General features: G+C 41.6%; 1 protein-coding gene across 1 annotated transcript in view; it reads right to left on the bottom strand.

Moving 5' to 3' along the window:
* Positions 1 to 18242, bottom strand: part of UNC79 (unc-79 subunit of NALCN channel complex) — a 644685-nt gene that overhangs the window by 579475 nt on the left and 46968 nt on the right. Inside the window, exons 4-5 of the mRNA XM_086937713.1 lie at positions 14973 to 15143; positions 4536 to 4625 (exon numbers count right to left, since the gene is read on the bottom strand). Coding sequence (XP_086793839.1) covers positions 4536 to 4625; positions 14973 to 15143 — 261 coding nt within the window. The remainder of the gene's footprint in view (positions 1 to 4535; positions 4626 to 14972; positions 15144 to 18242) is intronic.

Below are 18242 nucleotides of genomic sequence, written 5' to 3'. Positions count from 1 at the left end.
ACGGATCTTAAAGGGGAGGGAGTTCCACAGTGCCGCCACTTGCACTGAGAAATGCCTGCCCCCAGAGCGAGCTCTCTTTACTCTAGTTGACTGCAGGAGATGTCTTTGGTCCGAACGCAGTAGGCGTGTGGGCTTACAGGGGCGTACCATGGGGGCAAGAATCGGTGGGCCCTTACCATGCAGAATTTTATGGGCCGTGCACAGCGCCTTAAACTTCACCCGTTCCCTAACGGGGAGCCAGTGAAGGGTTTTCAGGGCCGGAGCAGCTGAATGTCTTCTGGGAACATCCATCAACACTCTAGCGGCTGCATTTTGTACCTGTTGGAGGGTTTTCAAAGTCGCTTCGGGGGCACCGAGAAACACCGCGTTCCCATAATCAAGCCTCGACAAGATTAGACCACGAATCAGAAGCTTCCTTGCTGAATCAGGGAGCAGTGGTAAAACCTTGCGAGCTGACCGAAGTAAGCCGAAGCACACCCCTGCGGTCTTCCTGGCGTGAGTCTTAAGGGACAGCTCCTCCTCCAACCATACTCCCAGGGTCTTGATTTCCTTCTTGGGGGATGGAGGGTCGCCCAGAGACCGAGGCCAGCAGCTAGCAATGATAGAGGGACTGGATTTTCCCAGGAGCATCAGCTCAGTCTTTTCCCCATTTAACTTGAGGGCAGAGTGGGACATCCAACGATGAACATTGGCAAGGCAGTCATGAAGGACTTCAGGTTGTTCCGCCAACTGGGTGAGCCCTACCACCAGCTGAGTGTCATCAGCATAACTGATGATCTTAACTCCTGAAGGGGCGACCACTCTTTCAAGCGGAGTCATGTAAATGTTAAATAAGGTAGGGCTCAAAGATGAGCCCTGCGGGACTCCACATTGAAGAGGGAACAAGGCCGACTGCTCTACCCCTTCCCAAACTTGATAAAAACGGTCTGAGAGGAAGGACTCAAGCCACTTCAGGGCCATTCCCGTAATGCCCACCTCTGACAGACGTTGGAGGAGCACCTGGTGACTTACGGTGTCGAAGGCAGCACTCAAGTCCAGGAGGATCACTGCCACTGACCCTCCTGAATCAAGAATGCTCCTAGCTTCCTCCACTACAGCCAATAAAGCTGTATCCGTTCCCTGACCAGGGCGGAAGCCCGTCTGGGAATCTCCCAGCAGATGATGGGACTCAAGATGGTAAGAAAGTTGACGATTGACCAACTTTTCTGCGACTTTAGAAAAGCCAGGCAGAAGTGAGATCGGCCTGAAGTTGGCCAAATTAGAAGAGTCTAAGCCTGGTTTCTTCAGTAGTGCTTTTACCACCGCCTTTTTCCATCTCTGAGGCACTGTGCCCTGGGATAGTGAAAGATTAATGAGGTCAGACAGCGGGGAGGATAAAGTGTCTGCCACTAGTTTAAGATATTTCATGGGCACTGGGTCACTAGGAGACCCACTTTTCATCCCCTTCAAAACTTTAGTGACCTCTGCCTCTGAAAAGGGGCCAAAGGAGGATAGCTCAACGGGGCATATTACCGGGCTGAGGTTCAACTCAGAAAGCTGAGATGTCGCCGGCAATGAGAGTAGGATCTTCTCTATTTTCGAATGAAAGAAGTCCGCAAGTTCTTCACATTTTTCCTGCGGGTTGTCATGAACAACTGGGGGGACTGGGGCTTTCAGGAGTTCCTTAAAAATTTTAAAGGATTCCCCTGGTGAGTTGCTTGCCCTCTCGATCCTATCACTGAAGAAGCTCCTTTTGGCATCCTTCAGCGCGTTTTTATATTTCCTCATTGCTCTCTTATAATCTAAACGGCAATCTTCCGTCCGCTTTCTCCTCCATGCACCTAAAGGCTACTTATCAGAAAAAGCATTATTAGAAAAGAAGGAATATGGATTAGCAATGATAAAGAATGATAGGATAACTCATAAAATGGCAGACAATTATAATACCGAAAAAGGGAACATAATCAAGGATAGAAGGACAAAATGAGGCCAAATGAAGTGGCTTAGGATACATCAGACCACAGCTCCGCAGTATTGGATAGAATGGAGTAGAGAAAGCTTTTAATACATGTGATAAAGTATAGTTTTAGCCCCTTTGCAGCGGGGGTGATTCCCCCGCTGTGCTGGGGGGCGGCGCGCGCGCACAGCGCCCCCATGCTCATGACGAGCTCTGCTCGTCATGAGACACAGTGCTCGTGTGCTCATGATGAGCTGAGCTCGTCATGACCACATCCGTTCCTGTGGAACGCTCAGCACAGCAGGGGAATTATCCCTGTGTGTGAGCGTTCCACGGCTCATGACGAGCTTAGCTCGTCATGAGCACCGGAGCACCGTGCCTCATGACGAGCTGAGCTCGTCATGAGCATGGATGAAGTTAAAGGAAGCAGTATCTGAAGTACAGAAAAGTTAGCTTTTGCAGAGTACAATCAGATACGAACATTGCAGTCCTCCAATTATCCTAGGCTCATATAGGTGGAGAGAAGCCAGTACAGGAGTTTGTTTTCGAAAAATGAAAACATGTATAAATGTTTGACAGGTGGCTGTCCTATTTGACGGAGCTGTCTGTCAAACTTTTACAACATAGATAGAAACATGCTATGATGGCGGTCCCTGTCAATGTTAACAGTTGTTAGTGGGGACAGTGAACAATTCTAGATTTGGTGGGCAGTGGTCCCTCTGGATGGTGGGGCAATGTCCCTCACCATCCCAATGGAATACCCTCCTTTACGTAAACTTTAAATCTGCCCCTAGGGCTCCAACAGTACGTATGTATATGCTATTTCTATAGAGTGAACCTAGCCAAAAGGCAGCGGAGTACTGTGCATGGTCATAGACAAGCTTACATTGAATGGGTAAGAGGAGAGGAAGCTAGGTTGTGGATGATTAATGCATTGTCATGTAATGTTTGTTAATGAGGTGGATCTTCAACTCTTCCCTAAATTGGAGCTGTACTGGGGCAGGCCTAATGGATATGGGGATGTTGTCCTGATGGTGTCCTAACTGCCGTGTGTTGAGATCCACCTGAGATGGTGAGCATAATAAGCGAGGGGGTGGTTTGTGATGACTTTGTAAATAATGCAGCTGGTTTTTGACGATGATGCAAGCCAGCAAGGAGAACCAATGGAGTTCCATCTGGGTGGGAGTGGTGCAATCCTATTTCTTCAGGCCTTGGATAAGAAGTGCTGCACTGTTTAGGATGCTGTAAAGGGGTGCCAGTGTGGAGTTTTGGAGGCTATAGAGTAGAGGCTTACCACAATTCAGGCGGGAAAGTACAAGGGTTCTGAAGTCACTTTCTCGAATGAATGGTTTGGCTCTCTTTAGAAGAGAGATAGTAATGGGCTGACTTTGTGTTTTTTTCGTAAGGTGTTCCTTGGGTTGAGGTGGATATCTAGAGTGAATCCAAGTTACTTGGCAGTCAGTGAAAGTTGGGGGTTTAAAGACATCACGGTTCATTTCACTAAACGAGGCTTGCATTGCATCTTGTTTGTAGCTGTTGGCAAATAAAAATGTATTCTGTCTTGGTTGCAATTGCCAGAATATGAAGAAAAACAGAAATGAAGAAGTTGCTCTTGGCTGACATGTGACAACTTGGCACAGATCTCTGCATTAACCTGGAATTCAGCTCTTTCGAACGAATTGGGCAATGTAAGCCTTAAATGGATTTGTAGCTGAGACCTTGATGAGGAACTATGGCATGTTACTCGTTGCTCTCTGGATCCATAGGAACAATGTAGCAGAATGTCAATGAAAGAGTCAACAATTTGTTTGTATTAGTTATAGAGTTAAACCTCTGCATTTACATTAGGTGGCATCAGCATGGCGACCCCCTAAAATAAAACAGGCTCTTGCACTTATATGTTTTTGCAAATGACACACTAAGCAGTATAGAGTAATTTATGTGAAGAGTTCTAAAGAGTGGTAGGATATAATGAAGCAGGTTAGAATGCAGTTGAACAAAGAATAAGTAAATTGAGTAGGATACAGTGGGGAAGGATAGAAAGTAAGAGAGTAGAGTTGAGTAGAGTGGGATAGAGTCAAGAAAAGAATAACAGGATGAAGCAAAGTGGGAAATAATAGTGTAACAGATGAAAGAAGAACTAATGAGGGATGGAGTAGCAAAACGTAAAGTACATTTGGATGGGGGCTATATATTAGAGCATAATTTGATCTGTAGAGTAGAGAAGAATATAACATGGTTGGTAGAGCAGAGATAGGTGGAAGTGAGAATGGTAAAGTTACAACCAATAAATAGGAAAGTACAATTGGAGGTGAGTAAAGTTCTTGTTGAATAAAAACTAAAACAGATTAGATCAGAGCAGAATGAAGTTAACAATGATTGGATTGCATAGAATAGTGCTCGACTAGACAAAAATAGAAGCACATAAAAGAGAAAATACAGTAGACTAGTAGAGAGTGGAGTTTGCGAAATAACTTTGAATTGACTTCCACAGATTATGATAGGCTTGAGGATAGTACGAAAAGGTACAGTAAAGTGAGTAAAGGTAGCCTTAAAGTAAAATTGTGGAGAAATTGGTTCAATAGAGTGACCTACATACCAGGATTTGATGTGTACTGCATCGCAATCATGAGCATGGATGAGGCAGACAGGTTGACGTGTGCAGTTACTCCTTCTCTTCTGCTGGAGCCTACTGAAGCAAAGACACACGTTTTTAGGTCATCATCAACAAACTTTTTTCGGGTTTATGAATAAAACCATAAAAGTCAAACAAACATGATTAAAAATGTCTTCCAAACTACAGATTAGGAAGTGTTGATACATCAAATTACACTGAATTTATAGTAAAAATACATAGATTACAATACAGAAATTAATCTCAACTTGACCTGAGTCTGAGATCAACCCGTAAAAAATTGAGAGTGTACAAACCAGTGTCATTAGAGAGGAGTTGTAAAAAGATAAATGCTGGTCTTACCCTCCTGAAACCAGCTTTTTTAAGGATAGGAATAATAAATAATTTTCTAGGAACATCATAAAAACTGCAAAACAATTAAAAAGTGCATCATGTCCTGAGGAGAATCACTGTTGCAGCCACAGAGCATGAGGCACTGACCTCTGTGGGAGCCAAGAGGTTGAGCAAAGAGATAGTGGAAAAGGTTGAGCCGAAACCTCGTCAATAAAAAACAATCACACGTTTTTAGTTCTAACCTGGACCAATTGGTGCAGATTTTGTTGCCTGTGGTGCAGTTATTTGCTTATTGTACTATAACTTCAAAGTACCTTGTGCAAACTCACTTTATGACTAAGGGCCATATGTAGGTAGCCAAATACCGGTCGGCAATGGAGAAATTCTGTAAATTTCACCTTTACCGACCGGTATTTAGGGATTTGAGATGTAGGAGGCTGCAAATAAGGAATAGGTAATTTACTGATTCGTTATTTTAAGGAATCCGTAAAATACTGATTCCTTATTTTGAGGAATCGGTAAATTACCGATTCCTAAAACCTAGGTAGGTAGCACTCAAGTAAGTGCTTTTTAGCCTTAAGAATTCATTGTATACCACCAACTATAAGTTGGTGGTAAATACCGAATACCTTTGAAAAAGCAATTTTTCGCTTTTTTTTCTCAGTGCCTTGTGGCACACATACATGACCTTAGGGCATGTATGTGCACCACATGTGCACACATGCACGATTCAGAGGTGCAACAGGGTGTCAATGTGACACCCTGCCACCCTTGAATATGTTCCCCCTATGACCGATTCGGTATTTACCGAATCAGTAATAGTGAATGGCTTCCCATTCATTCCTATGGGCCTCCAGGTCGAATCGGTAAATACTGATTCAGTAATACCAAATATTACCGAATCTGTAAAATTCAGTATTTAAGAATCGGTAAATAGAGATTACCTACATATGGCCCTAAGATTCACTCCATTTACAAAGAAGGTGTAGGCTAAAGACAGCTGCAAATGTTTCTCTTTCATTTGCACAAAGAGACACCTCTCTTCTTGAAGGAGACCATGACCCTGCCCAGAGGTGGCGGGTGCACTCTGTGATGGCATTGTCACTCTGGAGCTCAGGTCCGAAGGATGGTCCTGATCCCCTTACAAATGTCCCTCTGCATGTCATAAATTGCAGACTCTTTACTCTGTCCAAACAGACAAGTTGAACAAACGGTGGAATGCTAAGCTACGTAAGCAATTGCCAGTGGCTGACACTAGTTGGGTGCATTCCACCCATCACCTTTGCGTTTTACCATATTGTAGACTGCAATAGTATTAATACAAAAGGTTATCCCTACTAAACAAAGCAGGCAGATGGCTCAGTGCATGATGGTAAAGGAATATATGCCATCAATTGCATGGGGAATGCCTTAATACAAAGTAGAGTGATCCCTCTTCCCACTGTCATGGAAGAGAAGCTCCTATGTATTGAATCTGAGAAAGGTCCGGTCTCTAACATCAAACAGTACTTGGTGCTAGAAAATCTGGACTTACAGCTTCACCTTGTTTGCTTGCTTCATGCTCAGTTTGTGTAACAAACCTTCTTAAAAATGCAACTCTGTTAGGTCCTTCTACTTGATGGCTGAGTGTTTTGGGCTCTGAAAGGACTTTTCTGTTGTGCATTCAAAGTTCACTGGTTATTGATGTATTAAGAAACATTATCGTATCACACAACCCTCCAAACGAAGCTCAGATATTACATATAAGCAGCGAACACATCGCGCCCAACAGCAGTATACACAATATAATATATTCAGCTTCTCACTTATCTACTGCTGGAGAACACTTTACACATACTTTTCACATGCATTCAAGCCAGTACAGATGTGCTGTGCAGGTTGCTACCACATAATTTCTTGAAGTACTTGCCATTATCAAATACCGCAAACTACCGCCGCAGAGCACTTTAGAAAGTGCACCCTATATATATATGTCCAACACAGATCAGAAATGCCACCTATGGAGTCAAGTTATGAATTTCGCTAACCAGTGGCTAACATGTATGTTACTGTCTTAAGAGCTGTGTTAGTGAACAGCAAAGTTCTGAGGCAACACCTCTCCTAAACTACAACTATACACACACCATTCAATTAATAAGACCTTGAAATCAGCCCTAAGTCAGCTTCACCAGCTCAAATTCGCTTAGAATTTGGCTTAAGAAATCAAGTATATCAGTGCAAAAATACATTTATAAAACTGTGCTGCAGACTAGGAGCTTCGGAAAGGGGATCCATTAATAATTTATGCTGGTGGGAAATTGAGGAACAGCAACACAGCAATATAAAAGGCTCTTGCGGCAGTCACTTAAATCTGGTAATTAAGGATTTAGGCATTAAACAAGCATGGGAGGCAACTATGGGGAAAGCACCATTTAATCAAGTGCTATAAAACTGCAACTCAAATTGCATCAAATCTAACAGATAAAAAGGCACTTGCGCAAAGGAGACACACCTGGACAGTAATAAATTCCTATTCAAACTTATGTCCTCAGGGGTATCTGGCAGAGCATTTTTCATTAGCACTAAAGTATCAATTCATCTTATTTGCTTTGGTAATATGGAATCATCAGATTGTATTCCCTCATGGAACAGTCAGTCGCAGACTTTAATCTGCAGGTTTTGTGGTTACAAACAAGAGATACCAACCCATATGTTATGCGTCCAGAACCCTTGGCGCAAAGGAAACTCCTTTTGAAAGCACTCTTCAAGAATATGAGAATACGCTCATGGAAGCAAGCGGGTATTACCTGGCTAAGTGGAATGTCAGTCCCCCTTGCTTGTAGGGGGTAACGTTCTTAATGCCATTATTTAAGGAAATGTCCAACAAGTTGGAGAAAGGACTTAGAACTGTTCTTCCTATTTGCACAATGCTCTTGCACTATTAACCGCAACACAACTTTGTTTTATGAGCATTTTGGCTCTAAAAAGTAGTTCTTTTCAAGCTTAGTACATTCTAGACAGGGGGTTTTAGGGCTGTAGTCATTACAGCTTGCTTTTTTTGATATTTAGATGTGGAAAGACCTATCAGCTGCTCTATTTATGACTCTGTACCCTTTTTAGATTCTGTTAAATGCTATTATAAAGCTGCTAACTCAGGGAGAGCCGAATAATCATCTGCATTTTAAGTACTTGTTCACAATTTGTTTTAAATATTCTTGTGACCTGTGTATTTATAATTAAGAAGAACAAACAGCTGCCATAATACCGGTTCAATTATTTCTTAGATCCTGCTAAATGTAATTAGAATGCTGCTAGGACCCAGAGGTATTTGAAGAATTGTTAATATTTAATGTATATTCTTATAAATTCTTTTTCTGTCATTTGATATTCGTTTACTTATAACAATGATTGTTATTCATTCTTTTTGTGTCTTGCAATTGTTTTAAATAACCATATAAAAAAGATATCCAGGTATCAAGGAGGACTGCACGTGATCATTTTATATAATGGGATAATGCTCAACATTACACAACACAAACTAAACTACACAGTCTTAGGGTTGCATGAGAACCTAGAACTCAAAACATACCACCGGAGGACTCAGACTCCAGGCTGAAGGGAAAACCTCTGTATAGTGTGGAAAAGCATCTCTGGGCAGCCAATAGAACTAGGAGGCCACAATACTAACAGGCTTTGTGCTATAACCAATCAATCAAACTTTATAATTTTTTGTGGTACTAAAACCATCACAACATTGCAAATGTACGCAATACATAGAAGCACATAATATCTTGGTGAAATGTGGTACATAGTTACTAGTGGTTTCATAAAATTATAAACAAGACTTTGTCCAACTCATCCTAAGTGATAGTTAACACTTAAACCATCAAGCTTTGTGATAATTATTGTATGGTAAGCAGCCATATTATGCTTAGGTCACTGCCATAAGATTAACAACGGTCATATATAAATGTAAGATTACTCCGTAAAATAGTTATACATTTCATCAATTTCCTCCTAGTCTAAGAGTAATCTAGACTACTAAGAGGAGAGATCACCTGGAATGTCCCGTGGTGCTGATGAAACTATAGATCATCTAAGCTTGAAAGTAGGATCAGTTTGAGTACCCCAGGTAAAAATTGCTTCCATTCGTATTCTATACAAATATCACCATAACGGAGCATATACTTATTCTAAATGTTATCTTTCAGTTACTACATTTCAAAAAATGTGTCACACCATGTTTACTCCGATGAGTTTGAAGCACATTGTTCTCATCGCCCTTTCAGAGCAAGTGTGCGGCAAATAGATATACTAGCGCGCCCACTGCCACCGAGCCCTGCCAGGGGGAGGGGGAGGAGTTGAGATGTCCATAATCCTTCAGAAATTCCAAATGTCCATGCCCCAGAAAAAAAGATCCAATTCTGGTAAAATGTTTTTGATTCATTGTCTGTTTTATTATATGTTTTCATCCATATCAAGGTACTAAACACATATTGGAATTGATTTTAAAAAAATTGTATTTGTTTATTGACAGGACGGTGCTTGCGTTGGACGATAAATTACAATTATTCAAAGGTATTTCAGGAGGATTATTCTTAATTCATAACTCACGGCAAAGCAAGCAGAGGGTGTGAGTCGGAGACAATACCAAAACCAATCAATAGTTTATGCCTGTTTTCCATTCTAGTAATCTCAAGTTGCCTTGTAAAAGAAAGACTCTCTTGCATCTTTTGAGTTATTGCCAGTTTTCTGTCACCTGTTCCTGTGTAGAGTCTGAGAAAAGAAGCCGCATGTGTTTTTATAATTTTTGTTGTTTCATAAATGAGGCTGGCAGGCTGCTGGATTCACATTCAATCAAGTAAGATCACAGGGTTCTGTCATTTCTAAGAGAAATCCTCTCCTTGGAAGTGGGAACTAGATAAAAGTGGAACATCTCAACCCTGCTGGAATGGGGGTAAAGACAGAGCGCGTGAGAGAGTTTTTTTTTATTGTATGGACTTTATAAAGCCACAGATCTTTAGAAGCATATTACTGGCTACTGGCAATGATGTCTCAATATTACAGTTGCATGGGGTATGCAAAATTTGAAAATGTCATCAGCTTGCCAATAAATTGACAGTCTTCTGCTAAAAAAACAAAATGTAGCTGTCTATTTAATTATCCTGATGTTGGGATGTTTCCTACCTGTTTCTAAAGGAGCAGGGCATAAACAGATCAGATGTTCAATTGAGTCATCCTTATACCCACAGAGTTTACAGTTGCAAGAGCACTGAACATTCTATATGCAGGCAAATTGAAATATTGAAATGTAAGAGACGAAAGCGCAGGTGCTTTGTTTTACGACCAGGTTCCAGAAAAGAAGAGAAGAAGCCCATGTTTTACCCTGTAATAAGAGTTCAGGGTGTCTTCCACATGCTAATAGGACTGTAAAAGTAAAAGATCCTTTAATTTAACGTTGCTCTTCAAGCACTCCTTTATTAGAACTTTGCGTTTCAGACGGGAGATGTATAGCATTGCAGCATGAGGGAGTAGATTATGAATTTGTATGAGATTGTCAACCTTCAGAAGACTGAAGTTCTTTGAGATGTTTTCTAAAAGTTAATAATTCAATAAATATCAGCTTTTTAATGGAGATTTCTTTTACCAAATCACACACATCTTTCATCAACACTCCTGCAAGGAGGGCTGATAAGGACGGAAGCGAGAGCTCAAGGCGTAATTTAGTGTGAGGTGTAGATGTCTGAAGATTTAATGAGGATCTGATCACACTCATGTAAGTTTTGTCCACGGCCATAATTGCATGGCTTTTGAAAATTATGAAAGCATATAAAAGGGATGGAATTAATGTGATGTTGAAAGTTCGTAAATCTTGATCAATTGCTCAGCTACCGCAGATCTTCGAAAATCTTTTTATAGAATTCATAACGATTTGGGTATTTTTTCCTTTATTTATGATGTGGTCAGTCCAAGCAATTTTATATTTCACTGCCTCACCAAGGTGTTTGTATTTGCGTACTTGTTCTATAATATTTTTATCAATTTTCCATCTGTAGTAACTTTTAGAGTTACCAAACGACATAAATTTACTTTTTGCCAGATTATCCTTTAATTTATTGATATCATTAAATTCTTTGCAGTTTTTGTAAGTAGAACTGCAATCCTGCTTGACTTAAAGAGATAATGACAATGTCATTTGGATATGCTGAATATGAGGTGCCTTTTCCACCTACCTTGGGAGGCAGCCCCGTAGGGGAACCAGGGACCAGGATTCAACCTTGCTTAAACCCATTGGAAGCTTTTATCTGTGGAGAGAGGGTTTCTCAGAAAGTTTGAATTGTGGCAAGTCGTTGTCATGTAATGCCAACAAGAACGGTTAGCTCCTCAATTCTTAAACTGAGGAATAGTCAATATACCAAACAAATAATGGCAGCTTTTTGCTAAGGTGTGATTGACTAAAAGATTCCATACCATGATGTTGTCTAATGTGGAATCACATGGCCCAAATCCGGTTTCATCAAACTGTATCAAATTACTATTAATGGCCCAGTCAAACATATATTTTAACAGAACGTTTCCAAATAGTTTCCCTTCCTCATACAATAATGCAACAAGATGATAGTTTTTCGGATCGTCAGTATCACCTTTCTTTTAAGTGGATAAATCATTGATCCTTTTCAGGATGATGGAATTTGCCGTGTCTGGAGTGCTTTGATGAATAGAGTCAAGATTAATTGTCTTCAGAGATCAGGGTCCGAATAAAATATATTAATTGGAATTGTGTTGAGGCAATTTTTGATCAGTGAGCAATTGTGCTCTCTTGTTACCTCCAAGTCTCCTTGTTCGCAGTTTAAAACCATAAACCTCCCCCAGTGTTGCCTGCATATAAGCAGGTGATGTGGGAGAACCATGTTTTAAATGGTATATGGAAGTCAGAGACAGTGCTGAGAGATCATGTTCCATGACCAACTAACCTCTAAAATGATTTGGTGTCCTATGGTTGTGTGGCAAAACACACTTGGGACCAAACGCTTCTTGATGCTTTACCTCTAGGTCCTTCTATTGTTTTTTGTGACTTTTTTTCCCTCCCTGATTGATTTTACAAGCTCTAGAATCGATGTTATATTTAGAGGTTTTCTGAGCCAGCAGAGATGAGATCTTTTTTCAACATGCAACCATATAACTCTAGTTTGCAGATGGAGCAAGGTTCCAGAGGAAGAATTGGATGATATAAAGGTATATACTCCATTTAGGACTTGCTCCCAGTCCAGGTTCCAATTAAGTGGTGGATGAGTACTCCTTGTTTCCTTATGCAGTCATGAAGTGACAAACTATTGGTGCCTAAACGTGGAGACTTTTTAAGTTCACAGACATGTCCCACTTGAGTGTTTTTTTTTATTTGTCCCAGTCATGGAGATGTTTTTAAGATAATTAGCAGTGGCGCAAACACCATATTTACAAGTTAATGAGTTTTGTTGCAGGTTTGAGACCCTTTCTGTCCTTGGTATAATCCTAAAATATCTATGTATTACAAAATGTAATATGGAAATAAATGTAATGTCTACTATACTTTTTGAGTTCTAGGAGTTAAATATAGGTTGGGCTGGTTGGTCGGCATGAAATCAGCCATCTAGCAAGTGGAATCCTTGCTCATACAGTAATTTAGGAATAAGGCTCTGTGATGTTTGTCGTTATGTAGTTCAGTATGGAGAATGAGTTGAGAAGACAATACATTAAAAGCAACATCCAGAAAATCTTAAGGTGTAGTTTATTTTCCATATGGAAAGAAGAGGCTGTTGTTAAAGTCTCCTGTGATAATTACAGGGATTGATCTATGTTGCTTTACGATAGTTTCAAGATCATCTAGAAATGACGGAATCAAGATTTTCTTAATTAGGAGAATTGGGGGAAAAAAACATTAAGAATTATTAATTAGTTACCCTTTTATGCCCTATTAAGACTCCTGAGATATTATCAGTTTTACCTTTTATCCTAACTGAGGCTAACTTGATGTCTTTGTCTATTAACATTAGAAGACCTCTTCTTGTATGTCCGAGTAAGCTTTTTTGCAAAAACATCATACGTAAGGTAGTTTGAAAGCCTGTATACTTTTACCTTCCAGGTTTCATGCGAGCAAATTATATGATGAGTAAAAAAACTGTTGTCAAATTGTTGTCGCTAAATTCATTGTGACGGTCAATTCCAGCAATCTTCCAGAAGTACAGCAGCAATGGGTTATCTGTTTGAGAACCTACTGCATTTTGGTTAGGTGTACACGAATGAGGAGAAATTCACGGGGTACTGATCAGCAGCCTGACCTGTTGATCACGATCCAGGCTCTTGCTGATATTAATAAGCAGATTAGTGTATTAAGATGAATTTTTAACATCAATTGTCTGTTGAGTGCTCTTTGGATGAAGCTCGAAGGGTTTATCCCTGTTTGAGAGTTTCCGTAATATCTGTGGTCACCTTATGGGAGACGATTTCCTGAAAATTGTACCCCAGTCAGCTAGCTCAGATGTCCTTGTCCAACTCTTTTTCACAATTGTCGCTGACGACCAGGTTGCATGGGGTACTTCAATATTGGTAGTAAACTATGGCTAAAGCTTACATTTGAGATGTCTGCAGATGATAAGTGCTTTGTGTTTTGAAAATGCGACAAGATCATCAAAATATTTTGATGATTTAATGTGTCAAACTGACCTTCAGAAACATTGTCTGGAATGAAATCAAGAACAGAGTCTACAGGGCCAGAAGATCCTGGGAACATGAATTTTAGGGGATCAGGATTGTGTTTCTCCATGACATTGTTTGGTATGACAACTTGATCTACCACTGATTGGACAACTGATGAAATGAAATTGAGGTATGCTGTTGGTGAGAACATGCATAAGATGTTTCCAGTTGAAGTTACTTCAGACATTATAGGAAGCTCGACCTTTATTGGAGAAGACTTTGCATTATTGGGGAGAACTTTTACTAGAACTGCAAATCCCTCTGCAATTGTTTCGACCAGATTTACGCCTTCAAAAGAAGTGTGTGTGTGTGTCTTTTACTACTGCTGCCTATGCTGTACCAGTGATGTGGGAACGTTGCAATGCAATTATCCATTTTAAATCAGTGCTGCATGTGTGAGAGAAATGTTTGTGCTGCTGCTGTCTTAATGGCCCCGTAGTGTGCGTAAGGTAACCTTGCCCTGCTGCTGTCAATGCCCTATCAGCTGTTTGTGTGCACTGCTTTGTCTAGTTAATGTCTCATTGGTTCTGTGTGGGTGTAGTTGGGAGGTGGAGGAAAGGACCTTACAGTGTGGTCTAAAGTCTACTGTTGTGGACAGTATGGCCCTAACCAACTGGAAAGTTGCTGAGTCGTGGGCGAAGACGAGCAGGATGCGTCACTTACCCTCAAAAGCCCAAGTTTAAAATGACAGGTTTAAAATACTCAAGTAACAGCCCACACCCCACGTCTTAAGGCTAACCACTTTTGAGCTCTATTTGCTAATAGATATTTAAAGACCAGTGTAGCATTCAAGGGCTCAGTGTTCGCTCGTCTTAGACAAACACATTAACCTGGTCAACATTTCGGGCTTTTTTAATTACATTTCATGATGGGAATGATCTTCTGTTGGCTTCTGAAGTCAATGGGTCTCATGCTATTATTTCGGCAAAACAGACCAGTTGCAAGACATTTGTCACCAGTCTGATGAAAACAAATATTTTCCATCATTCGCAGTAGGGTGATCATGCTGTCGCCTCTTAGTTTCTGGATGCCTTTGGTGTAATCTATTTCTACTGATTCCTTCCAACTGTGGCATTTAATACAGCCAATATCCGCACATAGTCCATGCATTTGGTGCACTCTCTACTAAATCAAGGAATTTGTCTTAACCCTTTCCCAATCTCCCACTCTTACAAAATTAAATGCTATAGAAGTGCACCCCAACTTGTGTTCGCCCCTTCAAACAAAATCCAAGCATCTTGCTAACCAAGAAGGCAGTATCTAAGGAGAAATATTGGTATTTCAGTTCAGTACATTCCAACACAAATTATCCTATGGGTAGAAAAATATAATGTTGGAACTGAAATGACTTACGTATGGCCATAGGTAGGAAAGACGTGCTGAGATATTCAATAATGTCCTTGTGCAGAAACGGCGGGAAGGTGGCGAGGGTTGAGATCATGGTGTAGGGTAAAGTGCTGAGGATATCGTCGCTGAGAAAGGGCAACAAACATGTTGTAGTATAAAATATGGACTGTCCCAAATCTGTGAAAAAGAGTTTGAAATCAGAGTTAACAACCTTGTATTGTGCTACAGCATGTTTAATATTCATTTTTTATTATAAATCTCACATATCTCGGTTTGTGCTACCCCGACAAAGAACATATCATCCAAATCAAGTATAAAAATAAAATACTGTGCAATGTGTTCTGCTCCTTGGTAATGGAATGAGGAGGACATGATAGAGGGAATTGAAAAGAGAAGTAAAAAAAGAGAAAATAAAAGAGATATGAGATACGAAAGTGCGTGAAAGAGACACGTGATGGAAAAATTAAGTTGTGAAAAGGTACAGATAAATAGATGGATAGATAGATAGATAGATAGATAGATAGATAGATAGATAGATAGATAGATAGATAGATAGATAGATAGATAGATAGATAGATAGATAGATAGATAGATAGATAGATAGATAAAGTACAGTACACATGTATGAAAAAAGGGATCGATACATAAATTTAAGTGCACATCATTTAAATATCTACCAGCAGCAATACTATTTTCCGATATTAAGACAAACATTATCTGTAAAAAGAAAGCTCAATTCCATGCACTTTTCCATACCTAACAAAGCATTTACATAGCTTGTCTTTACAAGTTCAAAACTGCCCCAATTTGAAAACATAGGCCACTTTTTTGGCTCTCTAATTCAGTAATGGGTGACATTTTCATTTTGGTGCCCTGGCCTATTTTCTGTCTCAGTCTGACCCTGGAAATGATCTTGTGTGCAGTTGGCATATTACAGCTAATTCTGTGCACGAGGCAACATGCTCATGCAGCCACAGAGATGGTTCATATCATTTGTGAAGGTGGGCATTGATCTGAGGACTCTCTTATTATAGCAAAGCCTGATTACTGTGGAGTATTGATTTTTTTTTACTATTATTGCTGGTTGTCTGTCAGAATATCACAGTCACAAATATTGTCTGACAATAATATTGTGTCCTATATATCTGTTACAAAAGCATCACCCATTTTGATGTAGATGTTCTATTATTAACTCCAGCAGGGTGATATTTTTGTAGACGACATTTAGGATAGGAACTAGAATGGTGTGATTCTGATACTGAAGACAATGTGGGAGGCGGCAGAGATGAATTTCAGGGATGTGAAAAGATTGCAGGTGGTGGGATGGGAAGTGTTGGACAGAGTGGCAATGACAGAAGCGAGTCTAGTCATGTGTTTGAAGGCGTAGGAGTGGATAGACCGAGATTTAATGGCAGACAATCAAAGAACGTTGCTGTTGCTATAGAAGAAGCTTCTGTGTTCGTGCAATGGATATGCTTGTGTTGGTGTATTTGCTATTGTTGGCTATGTGTGTGCGTGTGTTTGCGGGGTGAATGCTTAAATTGTGAATGGGGGTACAGCTTTGTGTTTGGTGGTGGAACAGAACGTTAGTGAAGTGTGATTTGAGCACAGTTAGAGAGTGTTTGAGTGTTTTCTTTCTAGTCATTGCTGTTGATATGTACGTTCCTATGTACAAATCAACAAGGATATGTAAGGCATTCTGGCCTCAGGTGGACACAATCCATGGGGATGTTGCATCTCTAAAGAAACCTAGAGGACGAAACGGATACTGCACACTTAACCAAGAAGAGAGACAATCTCTTAGTCTTTTTCCATATTCTTCAAATTGATTCCAATGTGTTTGAACATTGGAAGATGGATAACTGACGGTGTAAAACGACCATTCAAATATAAGGGACTAGACTGAGGTTTCTGGAAGTCACTAAGGGCTCGATTAGGATTGCGGTGAATCTGCATCCTCCGGGCCGGCGGAAGCCACCGCCGGCCCGGAGGATGCGGACTCACCGCTGCGGTGAATGAAAAGACCTCCGCCACATTAGGATGGCTGGGGGGGTCATTGGCGGACGGGAAGACCGTCTGCCGCTTTTCCGCCGCGTTCGGCTTCTGACCGTGGCGGAAAAGCTCTAATATGGTGGCGGTGTCTATCAGACACCGCCAGCCATATTATGATGTGCCTCAGGACATGCCTTTCTGTGGCGGCAATGCCGCCACGGAAAGGCATACGGTCTTTTCTTTGGGGGCCCGTTGCGGGCCCACAGGGTGAAGGGGGCGTGGTGGGTGCACATGGGGGGTACCTATGGTACCCCCGTGCATTTGCATGCACAATGAGGCAGGCACCGCACGGTGCCTGCCACTTTGTGCATGCGAATGCACAGCATGCATATTTAACTTTGCGGCGGGTGCTGCTTAAAGCAGCACCCGCCGCAATGTTAAATATAGGGGATGTGACCGCCAGGGTGGCGGTCACATCCTAATTCCACGGGAGGGACCGCTGACAGTCCCTCCACCTCGGGGGTGGAGGAGAGACGCAGGTCGGTCCGCCATCCTAATAGGCGAATAATCAGGGTGGTGGCAGCACCTTGAGAGTTTGTTTGGGAAAGGCGAGCAGACTGCGAGAATTTCTCTTCTGCTTACTTGCTCCACGCTGCATTGGTTTTACTGATTATTTTAAATACATCATTATACACCCAATTGAGTTGAGAATTGTGATGTGTGTTGTATTTTAAAATTGTACCGTTTATATTTCCTGCGCGCTGCTTCCCGGTCTCCCTGTGCCCCTTTTCCACCGCGGCTTGCTAGTGCCGATTGCTGTGGAGGGCCAGGTCGGGCACCATCTTTGGTGAGTCCCGGACCCCTGCTGGACTCGAGTTAGCGGTCCAGCTCGGGGAGGGGCTTGGGCCTCAAATAGCGATGCCTCATCGTACGCGCAGCGGACACGCGCAGCGGGCGCGCCGTCTGCGCGCCAAAGGAGGGCCCGTCTGTGCCCGTCCGTGCCCCGGACGGGCACAGGGCCAGTCACTCTGCCCGATTATCTCCGGATGCGTTCAGCTCAGATAAGATCAGGTATTCCCGCCATGACCTCCTGAGTCTTGCTCTGCCCGCTAGAAGGGAGATTTGTCTGCGCGCGGGTCAGGATTGTGCTATTGCGAAGTGCCCAAGTTGCGGTTTTATTCCTCAGCCCTTCCTACCCCGCGACTAGTTGGCGACACTGGCTGTACGATCATTAGGGCCGGGCTGATCAATGCCAGATCCGTTGTGAAACATGCCGCTGACATT

The sequence above is a fragment of the Lissotriton vulgaris genome, chromosome 9 (assembly GCF_964263255.1).
Source record: "Lissotriton vulgaris chromosome 9, aLisVul1.2, whole genome shotgun sequence".
NCBI classification, from domain to species: Eukaryota; Metazoa; Chordata; class Amphibia; order Caudata; family Salamandridae; genus Lissotriton; species Lissotriton vulgaris.
This window is presented reverse-complemented; position numbering and strand designations above follow the sequence as displayed.